Source organism: Dicentrarchus labrax, unplaced genomic scaffold (assembly GCF_905237075.1).
Source record: "Dicentrarchus labrax unplaced genomic scaffold, dlabrax2021, whole genome shotgun sequence".
NCBI classification, from domain to species: Eukaryota; Metazoa; Chordata; class Actinopteri; family Moronidae; genus Dicentrarchus; species Dicentrarchus labrax.
Genome location: NW_026136703.1, coordinates 19922943 through 19950455, shown reverse-complemented (window position 1 = coordinate 19950455; position 27513 = coordinate 19922943). Strand labels below are relative to the sequence as shown.

Below are 27513 nucleotides of genomic sequence, written 5' to 3'. Positions count from 1 at the left end.
TTGTGTGAAACTGCAACAAGCTACAATGTGCAAATTAAGCAGCCAAGGTGCTTTATGACAAATTACAGGCTGCATCAAGAATTATTTTAATGTGGTGTGGTTACTTGTCTCTGAGCCAGCTGTTCTTTGAGGCTCTGGCGCGCCAACTCTGGCGAGGTCAGTGTGGCTTGGACCTGCTCCAGAGCAACATGTAGGGCCTTAACTTCATACTCCAGCGCTTCCATACTCTGAGGACATATACATGAGTCAATTATACAGTATATTTATTCCAAGGTATGAGCTACAAGCACAAATACTCATTCAAGGAAATTTCTACGAGTCAAATATAATAAAAAAAAACTTTTATCTGTACCTTATTTGCATCCTCCAAGCTCTGCAGACGTATCTTGATGCTTTGCTGAAGCTCCTCAGTGTGTCGACTGAGTTCACAAACCTGTTGGCTCATGGACTCGACCTGCAGGACCTCAGACAGAAGCTCCACTTTCTCTGCCATTGATTCCAGGTCTCCATGGAGCTCACGAGACTCACGAAGGACAGCCTAAGCACAGGGCAACGAGGCAGTGAATGAAAAGGTATGTGTGGTATGGTCTCCTGGTTGAAAGAGATGCTTGATTCTCTGCAACATGTGCCTTTGATGAAATGTGTGCATGGGTAAGAATCCTGATGTGTCTGTGAACTTTGTATGGATAAGCATGAATCCAGCTCATACCATGTCCCACACTTTCCTTCTCTAAATAATATGGAGAGAGGCCAATAACTCTTCAGAAAAAGCCAAAATGTCTGTAATTGAATATCACAATAGAATCCATGAGGATGCCTGTCTGGCCCCATAACTCACCTGGTACATTCGTATCTGCTCCTGCAGATGAACGGAGGAGTTCCAGATGATGTTGGCCCTCAACAGGCTTTTTGCTTTCTCCGACCACCTCACAATGAAGTCAAGCATCTCATTATACTCATCTAAATAGCACACAGCCTGTGGAGCCAAGATAAGAGGGAGGCCATATGGTTAAAGCACAGCACAAAATAAATAAAGGATGTAAAGTAGGAGTTACAATTCATGAATTGTGCTATGTACAGGCAATCTCAAAAAGCAAACCTTCTTGAGCCAGTTGTTCCTGCAGTCTGCTAGCCGTGTTGTGTGATGATGCATCTCCGATAGCTTGCTGATGGCGTCACCAAGCTGTTTCGCCAGCAGGGGGCTTCTGCGGCCAAAATCTTGCACAGCAGCATCCAGTTCTGCGAGGGTGCGACCACAACAGTCCAAGTCCTCAGCCAAGCTCTGCGAAAAGAAATTAAACATGTATAATTTAATATCACGACAAATAATAGTCTTGAATGACAGTAACTGCACATTCACACATAAGCTAAAACAAGATTACCCACCTTAACCTCTTCTTTGGCATGATCAACATCAGGAGATTTTTCCTTGAATTTAGCAGAGATTGCTTTGAGTTTCTCTGAGGTGTCATGGATTCTAGAGCTGAAGTCCTCTTTTATTTCTCTGGTTTTCTGAATTTCTCTCTCTTTTGAAAGAACCTAGAATATATTAAGAAATGTCAACAAATGCTACATGAATTCTTAACATACCATAGGTGTTCTGCTGCAGAATTGACATAAGCTAATCATTTAGATTAGACAAAATTTAAAGAGGCCCATTAAGGCCTTACTTTCAAACCTATTTAAATGGTACAGTACCTGATCCTCAATGGCACCCAATGCAAGTGAGACCTCAGCCAGCTGCATGGAGATTTCAGAGGGCAGTATAGTGTAGAGGTCCAGGTACTTGCTTTGTTGCTGCTCTGCTAATTTATCCACATTCTGACGATAAGTGATCACATCTCCATGTACAACCTGGACCAAATGGAGAACCCATGTAACTTTTTTCAGAAATAACAATATTGAAAAAGCAGTGTTTTAAGGGTTGACGAGAAAATCAGGAAGAAAAAATATTTTTAAAATATTTCTGTTTTAAGATGTGAGATATACCTCAAGCTCCTGCAGTAGAGAATCAATATCTGGTGTGGGATTAAGAAGAAGCTCCCTGGTCTCCTGAATCCAGGCTTTTACAACGCTAAGTTCCTTCTCTACTTCCTCTCTCTCCCTCAGTTCCTGAGCTGTTTGAGCCCGCTTGGTCCTGGACTGTGTCAGGAGGCTGGAGGCAAAGAGAAAAATATAAAATATAGTAAATAATTATTAAGAATTTAATCTAAATAATACAACAATTTATTTTTAATTTGAATCAAACTATTCATTTAAAAAATAAATCTCCATTAAAATAATACCACAGGTTTATCTTCTCACTACCTTTCCATTTGGTCTTGTACAGCTCGGATCTCCTTCAGGCTGGGCAGTTCATCTTGCTCATTTGTTGGTGAAGGCACTTCCACATCGTGCAGCAGGCTGAGAGCATACTGGCGCAGCAGTGTGAGGGAGGAGAGCTCTCTCTCCAAGTCTTGGCTCAGTAAGTCATGCTGGTCCAACAGAGATTGCAGAGTGGCTTTGGAAGCCTTTTCCACAGCACTGTCAGGGAAGCGACCTTGGAGCTCATCAGAGACTGCTCTCACCTTCACCATCTGTACAAAATGATTATTAAAGTTCAGCTGCAAGTCAAAAACAATATTTTCATTTAATTATGGAATACATATTTTTACCCATTGTCATTCTGTGTACCTTCTCTCTAAAAGTCCTCCATTCCTGTGCTGTATCCTCAAGTACTCTCTCCTGTCCCCGTGCCACGCTTCGGAGTCGTGTCCAACGCTGCCACACAGTGGTCATGGAGCGACTGATGGTGGCCTTGCTGGCATCACTCCCTACCAGCTCCAGCTGGGCAGCTTGCTCTTCTAAACCACTCAGCTTCTCTTGGAAGCCATTCACCAGTGATACAAGGGACTGAAAAACAAGAGACAATTAATAAACTAAGTGCAACACATTCATAGAAGCACCCATTGTTTGAACTGTGAAATGACTTTGTTTTGTCCTCTCATACCCGATGACTGCATAGCTTATCTTCAGCCTCTTGGCTTGTAGCAGCCTTTGCAGTGGAAAATTCTGTCAGCTTCTTTTCAGCCTCATTCATGAGCTCAATGACAGTCTGCCTTGCCTCCTGGTAGGTCTTCCACTGATCCACACAGCTATAAAAAACAAAACATATTAGAGGTTAAAACACCAGTATTAACAAAATATCTGTATTGTCACTGTACATTACACCATCACTCTTAAGTTTTCATAACCTGTGAAGGACATCCTGGTGACACTGGAGCTGATCTCTGACCTCCACGCCTCTCTGCTTCGCGGACTCCACACTCACACGGAGCTGCTCTCTAGCTGTGGGGTTGACCAGGTTCTCCAGCTGAGGCAGAAGGGCCTGCAGCTCCTCCAAGTGGGCAAGGAACTCCTGCTCTGTGGCCATGATGTCCACCTGCTGCTGGAGACACTCCTCGTAGTTCTCCACATCCACACCCAGGCTAGCCTGCTGCAGAAAGGACACGGCATCCTCCAGCCATTCACAGGCCGACTGCATCCTGAAGTGGTACTTCTGGCACAACACCAGAGCGTCCTCCAGAGTAATCTTTTTACATGAAAGCAGTGAAGAAAATGAATCATCTTTTAATACTTAGGTATAAAAACATAGATTCTGAATGCAATTGCTCTGATGCGTCACACCAAATTACTAAATAATGTACAAATAAATATGTATAAAATAAATAAAGTACAGATAAACCATTTAGCTAAAATTAATATATGACTACCATGTTTTATAGAATATTAAAATATTGTAATATTGTCCCACCTGTTTGGAGCTCAGTGCTTTCTGAACATCTGCCTGCAGCTTTGCCATTTCTTCTAGGCTTGTATCTACGCGGACTGGGACGAGCTCATTTGCGCTGATATACTGCTGTTTCTCCCTGCTACTGAGAGCAGCCACTATTCTCAGTCTCGACTGTACTTCCTCCTGCATGATTTGCTGCTTTCTGATCTCCTCCTGCACCTTCTCCACCCTCACATCAACAATCACAGCACAGCCCAGTTCATCCCTGACTTGCTGCAGCCAGTCCAGTGTCCTTTTCATCTCTGTCTCAAAGTCTTTACTTTGGACAAACCTGTTCTCACACTCTTCAATCAGATCCCCTACTGCGGCCTGCAAAGAACGCAGCTCCTCTTGCCATAGAACCACTTGCTCCTTGGAGGCATCATGAGCTGCTTGTTCCACGCGGGGTGCAAGGGTATCCATCTGCTCCATGAGCCTTGACAAGTGAGAGTTGGCACTCTGGAGACTCCCCGCCAGAGCATGGTAGTTCTTCAGCCTCTCCTCAGCTGACTGTGTCTCTGCATTAACTTTTACCAGCTGCTCTTTTGTGGCCTTCAGCTCAGAGTCAACCTGCAAAGCCATTGCCTTGTGGTCCTCAAAGGACTCCAAGGTTTCATCCAGATGCTCGACCTTCTGTTCAACCAGCCTCTTAAGGCCGTTGTACAGGCTCACAAGCTGGGTCATTTCCTCTGGGCGCCACGGTTGACCGGTGCTACGAAATCCCTCTTTCTTCTGGTTCAGTTCACTCACAGCTAGACCCAGGTTGCTCAGGTCTGCCTGGATAGCTTTGTAGTCACTCTGCAAATTGACAACCTCTTCTGTTTGCAGCCCAACAGGCTGAGTGCCCAGATTGTTGAACTGTTCCTCAAGCTCTTTAAGTGCTTTATGAGTGACATCTATGAAAGAGGTGTACTCATTCCTCGTGAGAATGGCCTGCTGGATTTTCTCCTGTTTTTCTTTGGCTAGTGCTAAAATGCTATTATATTGCTGGGGGAGGGTGTTGAGTTTTTCATCCAAATAGCAGTGGTCTACTTCATTCAGACTGGGCAAAATTTCTTGGCCAGCTCTTTGTACAATTAGGAGAAGATTCTCATATTCAATTGCCTGCTCGACTATGTGTTGATATTTAAGTAGCTGCGCTTCCAATTCAGCATCTCCAACCATCAGATTGATTTCAGGGAAGGTGACTATATCAGCTTGTTTTATCCACAGGCAAATTTTCTCTAAATCAGTCTTAAAATACTTTCTGGAAACAAATACTTTTTCAAGCTCCTGAAGTTTCTGGCCACATCTATGTAATGTTTTGTCAAAGATGTTTTGTAACTCCTGCAACTTTGTGAGAATCTCATTCTTTTCTTCCTCGCTGGCATCCCTCATCAGGTCTCTCCCCTGAGACCACAGGGAGGTCAACTCGCTCTGATAGGCTTTCAGACTGCTTTGAATGTTCCTACATGTTCTGACCTGCTTGGCCAGGTCATCAGGTAACAAAGCAATGTACTCCTCTGCCTGCGCCTTCTTCTCATTCTGCTGGACCCAGGAAATGGACTGGTTCACAGCCATCAGAAACTGTGTTCTCTCTGTGAAAGCCTTGCTGAGGTGTTTTCTGCGCTGCACAACCTTCACACTCAGAGATTCCACCTCAGATTGAGTGTCTGCAATAAGTTGTTGCAGACGTTGACGTTCACTGAGACCCAGCCGGGCCAGCACCCTGTCAGCGTCAGCCATGGCCTGTGCCAACAGGAGCTGCTTGGCTTCCAACTCACTGCAGATGCTCAGATGGTCAAACAGGAAGCTCTGTGCCAGCTCTGGAGGCGGACTCATTTTCATGGCCTCAGATAGGGCAGGCTGTTGCTCCTCTGCCCAGTCGCGAGCCTCTCTCAGACGGGCCTCTACTTGGCCCATATCTTCCAGGGTCACCACTGAGTCCTGGATCTTCCTTTCAATTAGGTTCTGCATCTGAGACCATCGCTGTTCAAAGTGGCTGATCTGCTCTTTTACCAGCTCCTTGTCATCCAAGTTCAAATGTTGGATTACTTTTTGTTTCTGTTCCTTGAGGTCCTCGAGAGTGCCCTTTTGTTCTTCCAGAGTTACTGCAAGTTTCCGTAATGCCTCCAAATGCTGAGATGAACTTTCAGCATCCGTTCTGTGACAAAAAAATTTTAAAAGGAGAAAGTTTAAATTTAGCTACCAAGATGATCTTAATGATGGCCTTAATTTCACACTAATGTAATGGCAATCAAATGGTCTTACACAGAGGTTCACTATTCATGTTCCTTGAAATTTGTAGAAAACATTTGAACCATGGCAGATAAATTGATTAAAAACAACACTCAAACAAATGGCATTTACTTGCAACCTAAAACCAAATTTTAGGTAAGGGGATTACAGTCAGCACAGCAGTATGTAATGGCTAATCTTAATGCATATGATATATGATAATGTTGATGTACAAACACACCTGGCCAGATTGTCCCACTCTTTGGACACTTGTTCAAACAGAGCCTCCACTGCGGTGATACAGTCATGGTATTCTTTAGACCTCTGCAGGTCCTCCTCTCTCTGGTTCTGCAGCTTGCTAGCCTGATGACAGAGCTCAAGCCAGGAATGGCTCAGACGGTCAAGCTCTGCATGTTCTGGAGAGTCCTGGCCACCAGTCAATCTGCTCACAGTCTCTGTCATCTTGGTCAGGATACTCTGTTTAGACTGCAGTTGCTGGCTGCATTCCTGTGTGATAAGCAATATACTGGATGGTAAACCTAAATGCATCCAAACAGTAAGCAGGTCTCTCTAATCCCTTCACAACCCAAGCCAAAATGTTGGATTAGATAATAATAACAAATCTCCAACAGAATCATGTTTAGACAGGGGCATTATATGGTTCAGGAAAAAAGCACATGTAGACATACAGTATCTCCTTTGTGTGTCAAGGGATCAAGGGTTATGATACTTTCCCTTACCTTGGCTTGTGACAGCATATTTTGAGCTATCTTTGTCTCCAACTCTGCAGGTCGTCTGGAGAAGCTGAGGAGCTGCTGCTCCATATCCTGGAACAGGCTGGTCAGATCTTGCTTCTGTTCTTTGATCTCCCTCCAGCCCTCTGAAAGCTCCTGTGCACTGGACATCCTTTCCTCTATCTGCAGAAACACATTTACACCTTCCTACAGTGAATATTTGCAGAACTGTTTATTATGAAATTCCACATTCTATACCACTCGTTTAATATTTTCACATTAGGTTTATATATATTAATATGCACAGACGGAACATTTCCTGTTTTTTTAAATTTTTTGAGCCATTTTTATGATACACTAATTATCCTAGATTCGTAAAAAATTCTTGTCTTTTATGTTGTACAGTGGACAAGCAGGTAACAAATTACCCACCGTGAGTTTGACTTGTTGGACCTGAGCAGCTGCCACTCTCACAGCATCATCAGACAGGTCACACACAGAACACACCAGGTCCAGGTAAGTGCTGGCCTGCTCCTGAAGGGCCCTGTAGTGCTTCACCTGTGTATGCACAAGCAATTGATCAAAATAAGTTATAGAAGAACATTTTCATATAACATATTTTATTTATTATTAATAAATAAATATAACAATAGCTTAAATAACTTAATAATAACCATTATTGCATTCCAAGAGTAGACAATTGCAGTATGTCAATTACCTGCTTCAGTGCTTCCTGCAGACCAGATGGTCCCTGATCGTTGAGCTGAAGCTCCTCCTGCACTGTGGTGAGCCAGGCTTGGCACTGCTGGAGAGTGTCCTGGTGGCTAACGTGTTTCTGCAGCTCCCGGTCCAGACTCTGGTATACCTGTTAAACAAGGTGAGGTAAGGTATATAACATAAAATAAAGACAAAAGCTTTTCTGAAAATGATTAAGCTTTTTTCGTTAGTTAGACAAAAGATTTATTTTAGCCTTGTATGACTCACACGTTGGGCGGTGCTGCAAATGGCAGCATAGCTGTCTCTGGTTCCCTGTTGGTGAGCTTGGACTTGTTGACTGATCTTAGCTTGAACTTGATCTGTACAGCTGGCAATGAGATCTTCTCCTTTCTGCTTCAAGCTGCTGAGACGCTCCTCAAAACTGGCTATCTCCTCCATTATTGCCTGAAAAATAACAGCCAGGTGTTTCAAAATACAGATTATTGCAAAATTAAAACAAAATCTAGTAATCTTTTAAGTAATGTAGTAATGTAAAGGGCACATCTAATATTTTTTGATTTTTTTGGGGGTAGGACAGTACTGGGCGAGGTCACCTTGTGTCTGGCAAGTTGCTGAGTGGCCATCTCCATACCGCTGGTCTGCATGGAGTCTGAGGTGACCAGTCTGCTGGACATCTGTAAGAGCCATTTCTCAGCCTCTTGCAATTCACTATTGTAATCCTCATGCTCCTTCACCCACTCCACAAGGTTCTGGACCTGGGTCTGAAACATAACACAGAGCCAATCTCAGAGATGCAGTAAGCTGAATGACATGAAATCATTCAAGAAAAGAAGAAATATACCGGGCATCAGTTTGTTTCTGTTTGTTTGTTTGTTAGCTAATACAATACAGCACAAAAGCATGAACACTGAACAGAATCTATGGTTTTGAATTCAGATTTCTCATGTGAATGTCCATACCTTTGCTGCTAAGCAGAGATCTTGGTAGTCAGCCTGCATCTTTTTCATGTTGTCACTCACAGTGGTGTCGTGGACTATTTCGAGCAGAGCTTCTCCTTTCTCAAAGACAGATTTCACTGCTGACTCATGAGACTGCACTGTCTGCTGGATGGTCTGCACATATGAAAAGTGACCAAAATATTACAGACAAAATGATTTTGTTTTCTTGCTATTTTCACTGAGACAGAAAAAGATTAAGTAGTCGTACTAATATTTGGTTACCTTGTACTTTGCTAGCTGAGCCTTCTTCTGGTAGAGTTCAGCTTTAGGCTCTACACTGGACGCTAAAAGGTTTTTTGTCTCCATCACCCACTGGGCCTGGGCCTTGTATTTATCCATGAAGTCTTTAGAGAGTGAGATACATTTCTCGAGGGAGCTATGCTCAGTGCGCAGAGAGTCCATTAACTCCTGTAGTTGGAGGAGGCGGGTGTCGACCTCCTCCTTCAGCTGCTCTGCTTCGGGCTCCTCCAAATATGTCATGGCTCGCTCTGTCTTCTCTCTCATTGTCTTGAGGTAAGTGTGACCCTGCTCCATGTCTCCCTGCAGAGCCTAAAAAGTACATGCAATGGTGTTTTAAACAGATTTTTGTAATGTGGCTTCTTTTATTAGTGCACTATTGCTGGCATTTCCACTGAGCGTATATCTTGTAAAGCAATAGCCAAAGTTAGCAATAGTTTGATCAGGCTAAAGCAATTATGTACAGTTACGTTGGAGGTTTAATGCTAAAAAATGATTTCTATGGAACAGACAATAATATACAGACGGTATGTGCTCTATGTTAGAGAGTGTACCTCTAGTTTTTTCATCTTTCTCTCCATAGCAAAACGGTCCACTGCATCAACACTGATAGCCACAGTGCTGAAGTTATTCTGAGCTGTGCTGAGCCAATCAGAAAAGGTGCTGAAGACACACTGTGCCTCTTCAATGCAAGACACCTCCTCCTGGAGCTGTTTGATTGTCTCCTGCAATAAAAAGTAAAAGGAAAAAACAATGATATGGGAGAAGAATGTTTAGGATAGCTGAACTTGTGTCTTTTTCCCAATTATTCCAATTATCTGTCAAAATACAGCTTTACAGCAAAATGGTCTAAACAGGTCTACTGGTGAAGGAGACAGAAATGTTACCATTAAATGCAGCAGCAGGACGTGGTAGCGGGCTGTAATCTTGGTGGCTCTGGTACTGATCCGGCTGCTGATATGGGTCTCATCCAGAACCTGCTGAGCCAAGAGACTGAGGCCCTCCATCTCCTCTTGATAAACCAGCACTTCCTCCTGCCAGGTCTGATCATACAAGCACCATTAGAGATGTATGTACAATACTTGATTATAGTCCAACATGTTCATTAGACTGGATTTAGAATGCATCACAGCAACAGAAACAGCAATTAAAATAATATAATATACATAATCATTATATATATTCATGTGTATAGCTTCTGTGAATGTAACACTAACCTTTATCAGCTGTAGTTGAGCATCTTTGGTGGCACGGTCAGACCGCCGGTGGCTACGCAGTTGTGCTTTGGTCTCCATGCCCTTTAGCCAGCTGTCAAGACGCTGAAACTTCTGCTCCATCTGCCGGAGTTTGGCAAGAGCACTATTGAGCTGAGCCCGGGTGTCGGCCAGCCGGGCCTGGTACAACCTCCACTCTTGCTGCAGGGTCTCAAGGGCTCGGTCTTCGATCTGAGGCAGGCCCCAGGGAATAACAAGTTCTCGACTGACCAGCAGGGTGTTAAGCAAAGCCTGGCCCTCTGTGCAGTGCAGCTGCAGTTCCTGTAGTTACACAGAAGTGGTTGAGTACTTTCAGCTCTCTAAACGTTTAGATAATATCTTAACTGAACACAACTTCAAGCTATGTAGCAGTAGTAGTATTAGTTGTAAAAACATTTCATGTTCTGTGTATTTCTATTAACATTTCCCCACTGAGAATTTTCAGACCTGTAGCTTTTGCAGAGTCTCCTCCAGCATATCAACATCACCCTCCAGTTGGGTATAGCAGCCAAGCTTCTCTTGTTCTTGTTCCAGCCAGTCCTCAAATGCATGGAGGCCCCGCTGATACTCCTGGTGTGCTTTCACCAGCTCCTCTGCTTTGCCTACGGCCCTCTGAGGACACAATGATAAGGATTCATAATGTGAGAGCTAATTGGTTATAACTTTACCTTTGGCAACATCTTTGTTGATATTGCTTTTCAAAAAAATTACACTTTCTACATTCTACATCTGCAGAAAATGTGTGTTAAAGAATAGCAATAAAACTTCATTACCATAAGAAGTCATTAAAAAAGCTCTTTGCTCTCAGTATTTTTAAACACATAGGATTTCTTTCTTTCTAAAAAAAGAAATGTACTGTGCACACTCTGCTTTTATTACCATGGCATTGTCTTTGATAGTGTTATAGCGCTCTTGCAGATCTTGGAGCTCTAGCTGAGTGACAAAGTTCTCGGCGATACTGGCACTCTTTGCAGTGATGGTGTCCAGCAGGGTGTTGTGGCTGAGCACTTCCTCATACAGCAACTGGAACAACACAGAGGGGCAATTACTCTATCAATCTATTATGCATTTTTCAAGTGTACACCTGTTACATGTCTCATGAGACTTTAAAAACGTGCACTTCTCACAACTTGAAATTTCAAAGCATTCTGTATTTGTAAGTCTACATGAATTTACCCAAATCATTTATACTTCTTAATAATGTATAGTATGACTGAAAATATTGCAGTACCTTGGCTTTGCTCAGATTAGCAGTTTTGTCTCTCATCTCTGAGCACTGTTTATCAGTGGGATCAAGACTCTCCTCCACACGATCCACCCATGCCACAAACTGACGTACATCCTCCTGGTAACTGGTCCACTGAGACAGGGAACCCTCCAGCTGACTGTCAATTTTAAAGAAAGCAACAAGATCAGACAACGGTGCAATAGTTGTAGTAATAGCAGCAATGCAAGATCTGGCAAAAATAGTAGCAGACACTGTGAATACTTTCCACTTTTTATAGATGTTTGGTGGGCACTGCTCTCACGAAGCAAAAGGCAGTTTGACACACATGCTTAAGCGTTGTTACTTGTGGTGGAGAACTAACCTTTTGCATTGGATTGAGGCAGAGAGCAGGGCGTCCCAGGAATCTTTTAGGTCCTGTATTTGTTTTTGGACCACAGGCACTCCCTCAGCTGAGGTGTTTCTCTGAACTGACTCTCCTCTTGTGATCAGCATCTTTAGCTGGATCTCCTTTTCCTGACGAGCAGTCAGCAAGGCCTTGTGCAACAAACACACGTGAATTTATTATACACCTATAATGGGTATTCAAAGTGGTAACTAATTCTGAATACTAACAGTAACTTTTTATACCTCGAGTTTAATCATCCTGCTATCAAGAACATTTTTGTCAGCAGTGGGGGCGCAGTAAGTCTGCAGCATATGGCTGGTGTCAGCCACCCAGTTCTGCAGTTCCTTCAACCCTTGGGAGAAAAGCTGGTGCTCAGTGACTATTCGGTCAATCCGTGACGCCTTCTCCTGCAGAACCACCCAACGGGATACAAAAACAATATTACAAACTAGCTTTTAGAAATGTGATCCACAGTAGGCTCAAATTGTTAATAGCATATGCAGATTCATTGATGACTAATAAAAGATTTAGTACAAAAGACATAAAGAAAATAAACTTGTATATCTGATGTGTAAGACTTACAGTAACAAAAGAAAGAAATTAGTTTAAACATGGTGAGTTAGTGCCTTCACTGTTTATCAAATAAATAATAAATAACAAATACATTAAGTCAGAGCTCGATCCAGTCTAGTGCCTCTGTCTCCTCTCCAGCTCTACCCCTAGAAAAGCCCCAATGCAAAGGCAGATTGGTAGGCATTACTGTACCTTGGTCAGGTTGGTTAAAGCTAGGTACTGAGCAGAGAGCTGCGAGACACGGTGCACAAAACCCTTGCCGGCCGCTTGTTCATCCCACAGCAGCTGGGCCTTCTCTTTCAGCCTTTTCAGCTGAATCTCGTGAGAGGCTAACTCCTCAAGCACAGACTGGAAGAGCACAAGCAGGTTATCAAAGAGGCATGCAAGCTGACACACAGATAAAAGACAGTTAAATTCAGACACAGACTGACAGGTTAGAGATGGCAACATGGCAAAAAGAAAAGCGAATGAGATTTTTGGTCAATGTAAAGCTCTTAGTGGTCATGGCGTGCAATCAAGGCTTCTGGAAATAGCTGGTAGACAGTTTTAAACAATTAAAACGAAAATACTCTTCTTAATGAGGCCAGTATTAATCTATAGGATAGATACTGTTAAAAAGACATGTGAGAGTTGCAAAGAGGAGCAGAAAGATGGCAGTAATGCAAAACTGAAGCAACTGGCAGTTAGCATAAGCAGTTGGCAGTGCTTCCTAGAACAATAACAGCAATGCTAAAACACTGTAACATAGCTGGAATGGTGAGTTTCTGCAAATGACAGGAATAGTCAAGTTGGCACTCAAGCACTGAGTGGTGGTTGCACTTGAACATGAGTGGTCTTGAACATGACGGGTGTTCCGAGCTCAGTGGACATTAGTACCTGTAGCTTGTGAAGCTCTTGCTTCTTGGCTGTGAGATCATGAAGCCTCGTGCTGCTCTCCTGTACAGCCAACTCTGTGGCATTCAGGCACTCCTGGAGAGGCTCAGCACTTGCCTCGAAATCTTTCATCTGGGATAAAAGATTCTGAAACACACCAGATGAAAGAGACTGTTGATATGTTTCTTTGACTTAAAATACAAAATATATTGTACACTTCTTTTCATAATAGCCCCAATTTGTGAGAAGGGACGTTTAGGTGCTTACTTGTAGACTTGTCTCTCTGTTGTGCAGGCTGGACATCATATTTTTCCAGTCCTCTCTGGCAGTGTTCATTTTAACCCGAACTGCATCAACTTTGTCTTTTGCTGCAACATTAGATACGAGCTCACCATTCACAACCACAGCATTCAGCTTTGACTGACCTAGCTCTCTGTCACTTAGAAACTCCTGTGGAGAGAAGAAGAGATGAGATGATGAATTCAAGAATATGGTGAAACTCTTCAGGACACACACGTCAAGGTTTTTAGTTTGGCAGTGTGACTCTGCTCCTGTGATGCTCTGGAACAAATCGTGTTTGACACAGACTGTTACTGAGCTCACAACCCCCCTAGCAGAGCCTGACATACGCAACATTTATTAAACATGAGCGCATGTTAAAAGCTCAGCACTGTTATATTGAGACTAAATGAGTACCTAATGTTTATATGGACCGCCTGCTGAGACAGATAGGTCATGGACATACGTGACTGGAGGGTGTATGGAACATATGACTATAAATTACCCTTGTGTCCGCCTGAACTATTGCAAGGCTCCATTTTGTAAGTAATTAAGTTAAGGTTATCTTCTGTACTGAAAACACACCGACTTTTTGCAAATTAGAATTGCACTGTGGTGGTACCCTCAGTGGTAATCAAACCTGTAATTCTGGCGGCTGTACCTGAATCTTTTGCAAGCTCGATGAGGCCTCATTGAGATTTTGAGGTACGTCGAAGCACTTGGCCGTGTTGATCTTGGCATTCACCAACCACTGCTGGAACTCTCTGAAGGCTGAGCGAAATCCTTGTGCCAGCAGTTTATCTTTGCTCTGGCACTCCCTGGACGCTTGCAGACTCAGACTAGAAGAAGTCAGGAAGAAAGAAAATGATTTTTACACAACATGCAGCATGTATCATTGTTAATCAATTAAGAGATCTATAATTTTTTTTAAGTTATTTTGTTGTCTTGTTGGCTTGACCATTGGCTAAAGAGGCATTTAAGCTTGTGTGACCAAGAAAATCGAAATATCTTTACTTTGCAACACAATGTAAAAATCCTATAATGTGTGACAGAGAGGTGTTGATTCAGTTATATGGCAACTTGTAGTTGTTTGTAGTTTGTGGTAGGCGTTCTAATATGTTTGCTCCTCATTATATGTATATGGGGTAGAAACAGAACACATTTAATGCAGTCCAACATCTCCAATGTTCTATAGAAACATGTCAGGAACAACAGGACAAAATTATTAGTTTTAAAAGAACAGGTAGTATTTATTGCATTGTGTTACTATTTCACTCCTGGTGTATAGTTTTTTAATGGATCCCATGTAATTCTGTAAAGCCTAAAACACCTGCATTGGTAAATGCTACATTTATTTTTCTTTTTTAAAGAACCAAGACCATTATGCATCATATTTACAACTTTCTCACCTGTTGTATTCTTTAATGAGAGCAGACACTCTCTCAGATTGTGTGCCCATGTCTCTGGAGAATCGGCACAGATCATTGAGTTGAGTCTTCAGACTGTCAGACATAGGCTCAGCTTTTATAAGTTCCTCCAAAGTGTCCTGTGTGGAATATGCAATAGCATATGTATTAGTCCTCTACTGCTATGATTGCTTATTTCCAGTTTATGGTGGTTTATTATTACAACTAACCTAAACTGAGACCTACCTTTGCTATCTGCCAGCCTTTTACAGCCTCCTCTCCATCGTTTTTTCCCTCTGCTTGAGACAACCGCAGACGCCAGTCGTGTAGTTGCCGGTTGAAGTCCCGCAGGTCCTGCTCCAGCTGAGTTGACCGGCTGCTGAACTCTTGTTCAGAGCTGGCTATCTGTGAGAGGGCGGTCTCTAGACTAGCCCGTGTCTGCAGTGCTCCACGTTCCCACTGTTCCCATGATGATAAGAGGGCTGCTTCCTCTCGTTCCATAGCCTCATAGCCAGCTGAGCCAGTGTGATCTCTTGCCACTGCCCCACATCTCTGGACCCGGTTCAGCCTCTCTCTACCTCGCTGCTTGGAGTCAAGCAACTCCTGTAAAAGGGCAAATGTAATCAAAATACTACAACACAAGTTATGAGTTTAGTAACTACCAAGTAGGATTGGTCATGAAGCCCAAAAGTGACAAGTGCTGTCTTTAAAACATGTGTTTTGTTTGGTTCCTTTTTTAAATCTAGCCCCTTGCCACAAAAAAAGTCATAACTGACAGTCACTTCTGCGAAGGAAATGAGTACAGTCAGATGATTGTCAGTGAGTGATACCCGTCTTAAGTTAACACATCCTAAAATAAACCATTTTTGGCATGTCTGTACTGTGTATACAGGCGTTTAAGTCTTAATCATAGTAAGGGGAATCATAATAAATATATTATGATCATGAGCCTTCATCTGTGACCCTGTGGGGGGGTAGGGTTTTGGAGGAGATTCTGTAGATCTCTCAGCAGGATGTGACCAGGAGCTATATACAGATTTGTTTATAAAATATGATATTTTAAGTTCCTTACCTGCACCTTGGAGAGCTTTCTTTTAATAGAGACTGAGTCTCCTGAGAGGTCTGACCACCGCTGAAGTTCCTCTTTTGCTGAAATCAGCCAATCATTGAAGTCTCTAAGAGCATCAAGATACTGCTCATGCTCAGACACGATATTTTGCATGGACTGCACTTTACCCTATATGGAAGAAAAAGTAAATGTAAACACAAGCTACCAGATATCAATGACGCACTGCCTAAACAGGAATGTGTCAAATAGTAATTGCAAGTATTTTATTGTATGTGTAGCCTAATTCTGTGCCAGGTTAAAGTCAATTTAATATAAATCATTAATTTTGGCAACAATGTGGCCACTTGGACCACCTTGGAAAAAGTGTGTCCCATGACACTAGGTGTCTGCCCTGTCTAAGTGTTCTTGGATCCCATACACAGCTTCTTTGTGGCTGGCCCGGTTCTCTTGAATTAATCATTTAGGATATATCAGTTATTCGCAAGTATTATTTAACCTATGCCAGTATTTAGATCACCTTGACGACAGCTGAGATATCAGCAAAGTGAGCATTCAGCTCTGCCCTTGACTCTGGTCCAAAGGTCTGGTCGCCAGTTTTTTCGTGCATCTCCACTGCTTTGTCTGTCAGGCGTGACAGTGCGGCTGCATGAGCGTCCACATCAGCCTGGATGGCCCTGAGGCGCTCAAGCAAAGCGGACTTCTCTTTGAGGCCTGGCTGCTGAGGCAGAGTCATCCCTAACTCCTGCTCCACTGACTCCATCCACTGCTGCAGTTGGCTTTTACTTTCCTGAAAGCTGGTCCACTGGGCCACTGTCCACTCCAGACGACTATGGACAATAACAATATTTTATGAGAAGTGAATTAGTACATTTGCCCTTGATTATGAATTATGACGTCAGTGGGTGTTATCAGCCTTCTGCCCGACTGTTCCTCCAGGGCGTAGAAGATGACACATTTCCTACCTGTGGCAACTCATGGAAGTCATCAACATATTAGCCCAGGCATCCTTCAGGCTCTGTAGCTGTGAACAAATGACCTCTTGCCCCTCCATTCTGTTGTGCTTCAGGACCTGTTCTCCTTTTCCCACAGTCATGTTGAGCTTCACCTCACCTTCACCCTTCATTAGCAGGATATCCTGCATGTTTAAAATAACAGCAAGAAAGAACTATTGGTAAACTATAAGCTCATGTATGGGTTTCAAAATGTGTCTAGAAAACACTGAAATCCAAAAAACTATATTTTTGAATCAGGGAATTATTCACTTACCTGTACAAGACCTAGTCTTTTCTCTAGAGTCTCTTTATTGCCAACTGTGCTGTTGAGTGATGCCAGGCGCTCCTGGACCCCGTTAAGCCAGGCCCAGGTAGTCTGCAGTGTCTCTTCAAAGGCCTGTTGCTCTTGCAAAGTGAGCTGGCAGCTGCGCAGCCTCTCTCTCACTCGCCTCAGCAAGGCCTGGTGCTGTGACTGCAGCTGAGCTGATACTCTTGTCTCACTACCATCGCCTCGCCCACCTTCATTCAGCGCTTGGCCCTCCTGACAAAAGCGCTCAAATGAATCCCTGCATGGAAGGAAGTAAAGTATTTAAATAAGCTACAAAGAGTACTTTGATGTTTGATTGGGTTACAATTATTAGGGATCCTTTTGAGGACATTTGGAGACAATGAACAAATGAAACATTTAATGTCTATTTTCTTTTCTTAGTAAATACACAGACTTGAAGCAGACCTTTCTTTGAGCACTTCCTGCTGATATTCCTCAACTTGCTCAAGCACGGCCTTTTCAGGACCACGTTGCTTGGCTTCAAGTAGATCTGTGGTCATCCTCTTTTCCATGTGCTCCAACCACCACCTCAGCCTCTTAAGGCGACCCTCAAACCTACGAGGAATTTACAATGCAATGTTTATACATGGTTGGCTTACAAAGTGCTTTACAGAACTGGTTTGTATGAGTCTCTTACCCCTTCATGAGAGATGCGCTGTCTTCCAGGATCTGTTGGTTTTGTCTGCACTGTTCCACAAAGCTGTCCCAGTCCTGCTGGATGGAGGACAAGTGCTGCTGGACTTGCCCAGCGCTGGCTTTGGGAAGATGCAGTAGGAGCTTCTCTCCTTCCTCGCAGACCTGAGTAAGTCGAACCTCACCCTCCTCCACACGATCCATGGCGCCCTGACAGATAAAATACATCACTTTTAGTTTTGCATTCGTAACTCCTGGCTCAGATGAGGTTTCTGAATCTATAATTTTTGTTATTTAATTTTTGTAGATAACATTTTAAATTCTACTCTCATCCCTATCAAAGAATACAATTTAGTAAATTCAGATTTTCAGTTGAGTATTAGTTTTACCTTTAGTTTCTGTAGTTTGCGCTCCACAATTTGAGTGTCTCCAGATCGGTCAGAGCATTCTTTCACTATCTCCCTCTGTTCTGAAAGCCAACGATGGAACTCCTGAACTAGATCTGAAGAGGGAAAAAACAATTAATAACTGGTGTAGATTCAAACAGAATCAAGTTTAAATGAGTACAACTTTTTCTTACTAAAGCAGAATACATTTTTTACCCTCAGTGATCACTATACAAGCAAGGAAATTAATAGGAGCTTACAAAAAGAATAAAAAAAACACACTTTGTTCAGATTTTTTATTTTTTTTATTTCTCACCATTAAACTGCTGCTGAAGACAGTTCTGCAGTGACAACAGCGTCCTGGCAGAGAGCTGGTTCACAGATTCATAAGTCTTGATGAGGTCGGTGAGAGTTGATCCCAAACCAGCCAGCTCCTCAGAGGGGTATTTTCTACACAGGGTGTTAAGGCTCTCCCTGGTGGAGTCAATACTCCCCTGCTGATTTTGCAGCTCCTTCTGGAGGTCCTTCAAAACATGTTCAACAATACAGATTAGTTGATTTGGTTTGTTAGATTTTCAACTCTGTCATAAGAACAGAAGGGTTGCCTTTCTGTAACACCAACAACTCATAAACAAGTGATGGTATCCAAAATACTTTTTCTCAAGTTTATAAAGACACATTGCATAAATACTGACTCAAGCTTCCTCATCACACCGTTGCAACGGCTGTACATTACTATGTCATTGTTATTTAGGCTGCACCTTCACTTTGCAGATGTCCTCAGGATCCGATCCAGTAGGAGAAGAAACAAGGGAATCCTCCATACTTTTCAGCCATGCAGACATCTGCGAGATGTAGTCTTCTAGCTGTTTCCTTTGGAAACTGAAGTCCATGAGGTTTCCCCTGGCCTGCTCATGTAGCTTCTGAACAGTGCTGATCTTTTTACGAAGGTCATTCTCCAGCACCTGATGCAAGTAGAATAAATGGTAATTTACAGTATTTAGAAAAACAAAAAACATACAACTATAATCATCTTTCGTACCTGTAATTTAGCAGGGGTTTCTTGACTTTGGCTGAACTTCTTCAGCTCTGATACTTTGCTCTGCAGGATTTCAAGTTTCTGCTCCTTCTCACCCATTTCCTCCTGTTGGTGTATCAAATGAGAAAAGCTTGTAGTACACCCTTTTCAGTTGCTTGATTTTGTTTTGAGATACTATACCCAGTGGCTGCACAATGTATGTCTTTAAGATTTTCTGTCATTTAAAGCATATCATGTTAGAGTTATGTCAGGCGGTTTGATGGCACTGGCTGCATCTTTGGTAGTAGGTGAAAAAAAATGATTACCCAGTTTTACTATGACATCGTACATCTTACCTGTAACATGGAGAGCCTTCCCGACACTTTCTGACTGTCATTGAGGTTGCCCAGGCTCTCATTTAGTTCAATCACACAGCTGCTTGTCCAGCTCTCAATGTCCTCGTTGATTTTACGCACATCTTCCCACAGTGCCAAACTCTGGTTCAGACGATCAATGTTATCATCTATCTTCTCAGACACCTGAAAAGTGGATTGAGTCAGTCACAAATCTTTACACTCTGTATGTGTCTGGCACTGATGCAACATAATGAAGATCACAAAGCTATACATGACAATTATCTTTTGTTTAAAAATGTTTCTAGAACAGTTCATGTATATAAATTGTACTTAGCAATTAATTTGAACTTTAGTCAGACTTACATCCAGCCACTGATCAACAAGTGTCTCCATATCTTTTTTCATCATTTGAGCGTCACAGTCAGGGATCTTCTTCAGTTCAATCACCAGTTGTTTTCCTTTACTGGAAAACTGGTCCAGTTCATGTTGCTTGCTAGCCATCTCTACCTTCATTGCTTCATGCTACAAATGTAAAGACAGCAAACATGAACAATCATAAATGTTAAACATAGAAAAACTCAGAACTAAGGTAAAAATGTGTGTGGCTTTGTGTAATGATGAGTTTAATTACAAGAAAGTGAGCTATGGCACATCACACATAAGATAACATAATAGTTTGACCTGACCTTGGTTAGCGACCTCCTGGTTTCCTCATGGTCCTTCAAAACAGAGGATATCTCAACCAGAGGTTCGGTGCTCTCAATAACGCTGCTGATGATGGTTTTCAGGATTTGGTATTCTCTCATAAGCTCAACAAGGACATTGCACTGCTCCTGTCTGCCAATGAAAAAGAAAAGTGTAGTATCCATACAAGATTATATGTAAATTAACTGTAAACATAACATACAAATAAACATGCAATAAACTCCATAACAGAGAAAATTAATGTGAAAAGGGAAACCATGGCAACAAGCTCTTGTTGGAGTGTTCCATTTCAGAACTACATGTGGTTACAAGTGCAACAAACTCGAAACAACCAACCCAGAGGTCAGTGTAACAATGTTTTCTGCCAAAAGAGGCTGTTTCATAATCCTTTAATTAGTGAACATGAAAACAAAGTACTACAAAAGAGAGCTCAAATCTTTAATAGCTGTTTTTTTCTGCAACAACGGCAAAAAAAAAAAGAAAGAAAGAAAAGAAAATGCCTAGCTATTCATTCTTTTTAACAGTGTTTTGGAGTGTTCCATCTCAATATTGATTAGTAGCTATTGTTTTCAGTATTGTTTTTAGCTTTTACCAAACATCTTTTGATAATGCAAAATTTGCTGACTCAGTCGGATGAAAAACCCTCTCCCAGCCCTTCAGTACCTCTCTGTGATGAGCCTCTTGGTGTCCTCCCATGTGGTCTCCAGCAGACTGATTTCCCTCAGTACCTCCCCAGCTAACTCTGCATCTCTCTGGGCCAGCTGGTTCCCCTTGTCCCTCAGCCACTGCTCCTCATGCTGGTGTGACTGTAGCTCATCCTCCATCTGATTAAAGAACCTTAGCCTGGCAGACAGAGGGGTTATATGTTGCTCTTGCACATGCTCTCATACATGGTACTAGCACTTAATGGTAACAGGCCCACTAACCTAACATTTGAATTATAGCATTGACATAATAGAGATATTGATCTGATTACACTCTTGTAATGTTCTACCTCTGTTGTAGCGCATGCAGGCTGGGCTCTTTGAAGCTCTGGTGGTCGGCTTTTTCTTCAATGTCCTCCACAGCTTTGAGCAGCTGTTCTTTCCGTTGTCTAAATGAGGTCCATAGAGCACCCAGGGCCTCTGCTTCACTCTGCTTAGTACCAAGCAAGTTCCTTACTGCATCCAACTCAGCACTGAGTGAATCAGCCAGCATGCGGCAGGACTTACGAGAACCCTCATCAGCACCAATGTGGAGATGGCTTTTGCAGAGACTGCTGTCCAGATTGATGGCTAGAGACTCAAGCTGACTGATGTCTGGGACAATAGTGGCCAGCTCCTGCTGCAGCTCCTCTACTTTTCCACGGTCCCAGCTGCCAGCACTCTCTACAGTTTGCTTAAGGCCCCGCAACACCCCTGCAGCCACACCGTGTGTCTGCAGAAAAGACTCAAGCCTTTCAAGGCACTCTAACTGGAGCTCAGCTATGTGCTGGGCCTCCAGATAAGGCTGCAGACAGCTGTCTGCTCTGCTGCGGAAGAGCTGTGCATCACTAGGCTCACAGAACTGACAGAGCTTCTCAGTCTGCTGCTCCAAGCTCTGTCTCACACTGGACTGCTTCTGTAAGGCCACCTGGGTCTCCTGTCAAAGGAATTGATAGAGGATCAGTTGTTGCTCTGAAGCACGATGCTATTTCAAACTGGCAACGTGGCTGTGCTAGGAGAAGCATCATGCATGCACAAGCAGATGCACAACGATTCTGTGTGGTTCTTACCTTTACTTGTGTAGTGGCAGACTGCAGGTTGCTTATGTTGATTTGAGAAGCTGAGTGAAGACTTGAGAGCATAGTCTCACTCCACTGGGAGAATTTGAGCAAGGCCTGGTCAAATTGCTCCACCAGCGAGAGGTGGCTCTGAAGCTCGTTGATTCTAGGGGACAAAATAGCAGCATAGTGAGTCAAATCAGTAAAGACAAGACCTGCCTTAACTTGCATTTCTACTTTCTACTTTTTAATATTTGATAAAATGCAGGCTGGAGTTTGTCACACACACAAGAAAATATTTCACGCTCTGATATTCCCACATTAATCTGTGGTGTATTGTGTATATTGAATATCTGTAATAAACAACAATGTTCTATATTAAATATTGTGTAGAAACTCCAAAACATACAACAACATTTTCCCCTTGGTTGCCCTGATGTGGAAAACATGACCTCATTCATGTCCAGCGAAAAACAACGTTGATATGACATGGAATATAAGAAACTGGTGACTGACTATGCAGAACTTGCTTCTTTGGACACAGCATGTGTATGTGTGGGTTGTTTCGTGTTAGATTATCTTACCTTTGAGGGATGACTTCATTTTGAACATTCAATCTTCTCTGCAGGGTCTCCAGCTCGTCTTTCAGCTGCCTCACCCTCTCTTCTGGTGCAGTCGGACACAAGGACGTCCCCAAAGATGCCAGTTCAGCATGAGCAGGCTCAAGGGACTGGACCTCAGAATGTAAGGCCTGCCAGGAAAACAAACGTGTCTTGCAAACTCAAAATATGCTCTCTGTTACAGTTAGCGTTGTATAAATGTGTGTGTATGTGTGCACACGCTATTTATTTATTCATCATGTTGTGGGGGCAAAAGTCTGTTCACAGTGTTACATATGGGGACAGAAATCCGATACCAAGCAAGGACCACTCCTTTTAAGCATTTATATATTTGTTTATTTGCCAATTATTTTAGGGGTAACACTTTTTTAGATGTATTTTGAAGAACTACTTGAGTATGTATTGTACCTGCAAATCTTGTATCTCTGTGCGGAGCTTGGCTTTATCAGCTGACAGACACTGACTCTCCGGTTTGGAAACAGATTCACTCCTCTCCAAACAGGAAACAAAGTTTGAACGCTGTTTCTCGTACCTGCCACACAGCAATAGAAACACTGGTATCTCAAAGAGTAAAGATTGGACAGATTATTCAGTTTACACTGTTGGCTGTAGACATACATACTAGACATAAGTTTACATTACCATCAACATTTCTTGTTTCTTATTGTATCTATCTGTCCAGGATAAGCCAGTATTAACATTGCTTTTATCATTCAATTTAATGCTCTGTTCAATAGCTCTTACTTTTGCCAAAGAGAAAGCAGGTTTTCCAGAGAGCTCTGTTTGTCCTTTGCCTCCTGTATGCTTTGGTCATAGCTGGCGTTTAGCTCTGTCACAGTCCTCTCTGCCTGCTCTTTGTCACTGAGTCTCCGGGCACCGGCTGACAGAGACAGCAAGGTTCCCTTCAGCTTTTCCAGATGCTGACAGACATCCTGGGGAACAAAAACATAAGACAGTGACACACACAGCAAAGTATACAAAAGTATATATATAGAGTATTGTATATGATTTTTTAAAAGACAAAAGTAAAAAGAAGTGAACACACCATGTGGTTTTGAAGAGCTTTGTAGGTCTCTGATGAGGAGGTGCAGGATTTAAAGGGATTCTTCAGTTTTGTGTGTAGCTCACTCACAGATGCTTGCACCTAGGAGAGAATAAATATTAAAACTAATTTATGCCCATATCAATGCTACTCTGTATACTGTCATGATATATTTTAAGTGTCAAGAAGAATATTCACCTCCTCAAGGCTCATTTTGAACTTCTGCTGTTGAGAGGAGCTTTCCTCCAGCTGTCCATCAAACTGCTGTACGCTCTCCTTCAGCTCCTCCCAGTACCTGCCGATTTGGGTCAGACGGGCCTTGATTCGAGCTGCCTCCCCTGAAGATACAAACTGGGCTAGTGCCTGGGACTCCGCTTCTAGCTGAGAAGGAACCTCAGTTCGCTCTTGAAGCTCTGCACCAACAACCTGGATGCAAAACAATAAAAAAAAAAGTTAGAATAAAAAAGTTAGATAGATTTGTTGGGCATTGGGAAGCAGTAATCAGTGTGGTAAAATGAACCGTACTTAGGCTGGTTACTGTAAAGCTACAAAACAGTTTCCATTTAAATCACTACCAAAATTCATAAAAACATATTCTTGGAGTATGTTTCACAGAATAGAAAATATAATCATCATGACTAGGAGTTACACCTCATCCTAAAAGCAAAACTAACACATTGGAACCGTTGTGAGGTTGGCAGCGCTTAAACTGCTAAGTCAAAACAAACCACAGACCTCATGAACCGTTACATCTCTCCATTTGTGATAAAGATAGAGGGCTTATGTGAAACAGAGACAGTGTGTTAAGAGGGCCTGTTTGTTGTTGATCAGTGGCTCTTTAAGACAACCTTATTGATTGGCTAAGATTACTGTTTGACATGGTGTAAGAGGGTTGTAGCTTTATAATACACGCTACTGTACCTTTACTGTGTTGATCTGTTGCTCAAGAGGCAAAGTAGAGGACTTCAGCACTTCCAGCTGCTTTTCTTTGTCCGATATCCACAAAGAAAAGCTTTCAAACTCAGCTCCAAACTGATCCCACTGAGTTTTCATTTCTTCCAGAGTTTTGACACTGAAAGAGAAATCAAATTATAAATTGGCTGAGAAATACTTAATGAAGTCAAATAAACCTGGACAATAATGTAAGTTTCATCACATTAGGCTAAAACCACAATGTATTTGAAAACATCTCGTATCTTAAGACTACTAAAACATTATTTAACAATAGCAACAAGAATGAAATCCATAATCTTACTCTTTTTTGAGCCCAGCCTCTACTTTGTCCACTTGCTCACTGAGGGAACGAGCTTGTTGTAAAAGCAGAGTCTTGTTCTTTGGACCAAGCTGGATTTCTGTCGCTCTCTTCAGCAAAGTGTTCATATGCGAGGCCTCTGCTTCACACTGCTTTAACAACACCTGTTTAACAAATAAAGAATATTAGTAATATGCTCCATTTAGCTAAAATACTTCCAGTTGGAGTAAAACACAGCATATGTCCACAAAACCCAAAGACAAACTTTACTTACTCTGGCCTGGTCAAGTTCAACAGACAGGCTCTCTGGGCTGCTGAAGTTCAGATCTCTCTCCATTGTTGAGCGCGCTTTATTAACAAACTCATGCACTGCCTCCTGCTGGCTGTCAAACTCCTGCCAGGCTGCTAGTGTGACCTGGGAATGACAATGCCTCAAAACCATTAATATTAGGGCTGCACAATTAATTGAAATATTATCAAAATATGGCCAAGTGCAATATGCAAATATCAACAGCTGCAATGTTTTGATAAAGGTAAAATGTGTGTCAAAACAGCATTATAATGAAGTACTGTAGTGCTGAAGAGATGCCCTGGTCAACAAATCTTGTTCTCCAGATCTAAGAAAACATGTCATCATAATTTAAATTATTCTTTTTTTTTCTTTTTTTAGTGAAAATTCTACTCTATCATTACCACATAATCATGAATCGCAATATTTCTCAAAATAATTGCAATATGATGTTTTCACCATATCATGCAGGCCTAATTAATATCAAATCAACTTCATATAGAACGTCATCTATAAAAGACAACACAGCTGATCCAAAAGGGGGTAGAAGAGACTAATAATTTTCTATATTTGCTGCTGTTTAGCAAAAAACTTAGACCGTGCTGATACTGGACCAGCCTACTATCACTATCACTTGAATGTAATAAAAAAAGTTACAGCAAGAAAATAAATACTTCCTAAGGGCAATAATCCCAGATCAAGATCACCACCAAAAGTAGACACTGACACATGATACATGTACAGTCAATCCAGCTTGAACCACATCATTAAGTATGCAAATGACACCATCATGTTTGGCTCTTTCGGGTATAGGTGATGAGTCAGCATACTGACAGTTAGTATTCTCCAAGCACCTCGCCCCAATAGTGCTGCAGCAATGGTTCTGCTGCAGAGTCAGACGCATCAGGTTTACTGGTGCGCATCCTTACAAAAGCCTAACAAAGTTTCCATTTCAAGACACCCACCTCCATCCTGTCTACCATTCTTTAAAAGCACCATCTGTGATGACTGACTCACTGCATCACTATCTTCTAAAGGAACTGTAAAGTCTCAGAGGGCAAGTCCTCCCTTGCATGACCAAGCTCTTTTCTGTCTGCAAGACGTTTGATTTACTTTACTTGACTTCATTCATCTATTTATAAAGGGACAACACACACTAATTAACATCGTCAGGATTTAGGGGCTGATAGTGATTGAGATAACCTTTAAAATTTAGGAAATATAAACAATCAGTCAGTCAATATCAAAGCTCTATTAACCAATTTTCAGGGGTAAACCCTTTCTGTTCATAAAGTCACATTTAGCTAATATCTTGCAAAGAAAGACTGTAGCAGACTGTATAATTCAGAGCAACAATGCTGATTTAATCCACTGTGATGTTACTAACAGTGTCCCAAAAGTCTCCTCAATCACTGCCATAGCTCACCTCAAGGCTTTGCTCCTGTGAATCCATATTCTGCTCCATTTTGCTGAGTGTGTTCTCTAAACTCTGCAGGTCCTGCTGCAGCGTTTCTCCCAAACCCTCCTCGGCCTGGAGCTGCTGGCCTCTGGTGATCAGCTGTTGGACATCCTTTCTCTTCAGCTTTAGGCGTTTTGACAGTTGCTATGGGAAATGGGACACATTCAATATATTAATCTAATGAAAGTCGAGTACAGTATAAGTAAACCCTGCCTTCAAAACAATCAAAACGAAAAAGTCAGACATTCTTTCACAATAATATGAAGATGAGTGTACTACCTGGTGAATGAGAAGGAACTGTTGGGCTTCTCTAACAGTGGGACAGTCCAGTATTTTGGTGACCTCAGCCTGAGCCTCTTTCTGTCCCTGTACAAGATCATCCAAAGTGGCTTGTACCTCTTCCCTGAACTGAACACAGTCCCCCACAGCCAGCACCATCTTCTCAGCCTGGAAGATATAACAGAGAAAAATACAGTATGAGCACAAACATGATACATTGATGCTGTGTGTCGTGTTTAGTACAATCAAACATATGTTACCTATAAATAAAAATGCTATGATGATGCCCTAATAATGTGCACTGATTTACTACATTTGAGTATAGATTATTGTAACATTTTTGTATCTGCATGTCCCTTAAATAAGGATAAAATAGGGACCTTACTGTAGATTCCCATAAGGGATATGATGTCTGGATTGAGTCTGGCACCTTAATAAAACAAGTAAAAGCTTCACCTACCTCTATAAGAGAAGCAAGGAGACCCTTGAAATCAGTAGAGAGCTTGCTCAGTGCACTTCCTTGCCTCTGGGCATCGCTGTCAGCACAGATTTCAATAAGTACAGCCATACGGGCTTTCAGCCAGCCAAGATTCCCCTCCTGTAGCTCTGCATCATTCCTCAGCTCCTGCAAAC

General features: G+C 42.2%; 1 protein-coding gene across 9 annotated transcripts in view; it reads right to left on the bottom strand.

Annotated features, from left to right (window-relative positions):
- Positions 1-27513, bottom strand: part of syne1b (spectrin repeat containing, nuclear envelope 1b) — an 80935-nt gene that overhangs the window by 29271 nt on the left and 24151 nt on the right. For all 9 annotated transcript variants that reach the window (XM_051382268.1, XM_051382254.1, XM_051382260.1 and 6 more), the window contains 61 exons: positions 27341-27505; positions 26881-27048; positions 26569-26745; positions 25128-25268; positions 24857-25017; positions 24523-24673; positions 23800-24027; positions 23605-23703; positions 23304-23491; positions 22968-23091; positions 22524-22690; positions 21952-22105; positions 21193-21818; positions 20862-21041; positions 20180-20330; positions 19857-20015; positions 19494-19676; positions 19162-19263; positions 18881-19084; positions 18436-18643; positions 18123-18235; positions 17738-17943; positions 17506-17655; positions 17047-17338; positions 16743-16915; positions 16298-16607; positions 15784-15948; positions 14958-15314; positions 14715-14851; positions 13967-14144; positions 13294-13476; positions 13030-13173; positions 12346-12501; positions 11823-11987; positions 11557-11729; positions 11199-11352; positions 10847-10990; positions 10415-10579; positions 9932-10249; positions 9602-9757; positions 9269-9439; positions 8700-9026; positions 8439-8591; positions 8073-8240; positions 7747-7923; positions 7481-7627; positions 7195-7320; positions 6769-6945; positions 6270-6535; positions 3794-5954; positions 3234-3571; positions 2990-3134; positions 2674-2892; positions 2308-2576; positions 1990-2155; positions 1699-1854; positions 1387-1539; positions 1100-1282; positions 839-976; positions 353-538; positions 105-227 (listed from right to left, as the gene is read on the bottom strand). In XM_051382268.1, the coding sequence (XP_051238228.1) occupies positions 105-227; positions 353-538; positions 839-976; positions 1100-1282; positions 1387-1539; positions 1699-1854; positions 1990-2155; positions 2308-2576; positions 2674-2892; positions 2990-3134; positions 3234-3571; positions 3794-5954; positions 6270-6535; positions 6769-6945; positions 7195-7320; positions 7481-7627; positions 7747-7923; positions 8073-8240; positions 8439-8591; positions 8700-9026; positions 9269-9439; positions 9602-9757; positions 9932-10249; positions 10415-10579; positions 10847-10990; positions 11199-11352; positions 11557-11729; positions 11823-11987; positions 12346-12501; positions 13030-13173; positions 13294-13476; positions 13967-14144; positions 14715-14851; positions 14958-15314; positions 15784-15948; positions 16298-16607; positions 16743-16915; positions 17047-17338; positions 17506-17655; positions 17738-17943; positions 18123-18235; positions 18436-18643; positions 18881-19084; positions 19162-19263; positions 19494-19676; positions 19857-20015; positions 20180-20330; positions 20862-21041; positions 21193-21818; positions 21952-22105; positions 22524-22690; positions 22968-23091; positions 23304-23491; positions 23605-23703; positions 23800-24027; positions 24523-24673; positions 24857-25017; positions 25128-25268; positions 26569-26745; positions 26881-27048; positions 27341-27505 (13524 nt within the window). The remainder of the gene's footprint in view (positions 1-104; positions 228-352; positions 539-838; positions 977-1099; positions 1283-1386; positions 1540-1698; positions 1855-1989; positions 2156-2307; positions 2577-2673; positions 2893-2989; positions 3135-3233; positions 3572-3793; positions 5955-6269; positions 6536-6768; positions 6946-7194; positions 7321-7480; positions 7628-7746; positions 7924-8072; positions 8241-8438; positions 8592-8699; positions 9027-9268; positions 9440-9601; positions 9758-9931; positions 10250-10414; positions 10580-10846; positions 10991-11198; positions 11353-11556; positions 11730-11822; positions 11988-12345; positions 12502-13029; positions 13174-13293; positions 13477-13966; positions 14145-14714; positions 14852-14957; positions 15315-15783; positions 15949-16297; positions 16608-16742; positions 16916-17046; positions 17339-17505; positions 17656-17737; positions 17944-18122; positions 18236-18435; positions 18644-18880; positions 19085-19161; positions 19264-19493; positions 19677-19856; positions 20016-20179; positions 20331-20861; positions 21042-21192; positions 21819-21951; positions 22106-22523; positions 22691-22967; positions 23092-23303; positions 23492-23604; positions 23704-23799; positions 24028-24522; positions 24674-24856; positions 25018-25127; positions 25269-26568; positions 26746-26880; positions 27049-27340; positions 27506-27513) is intronic.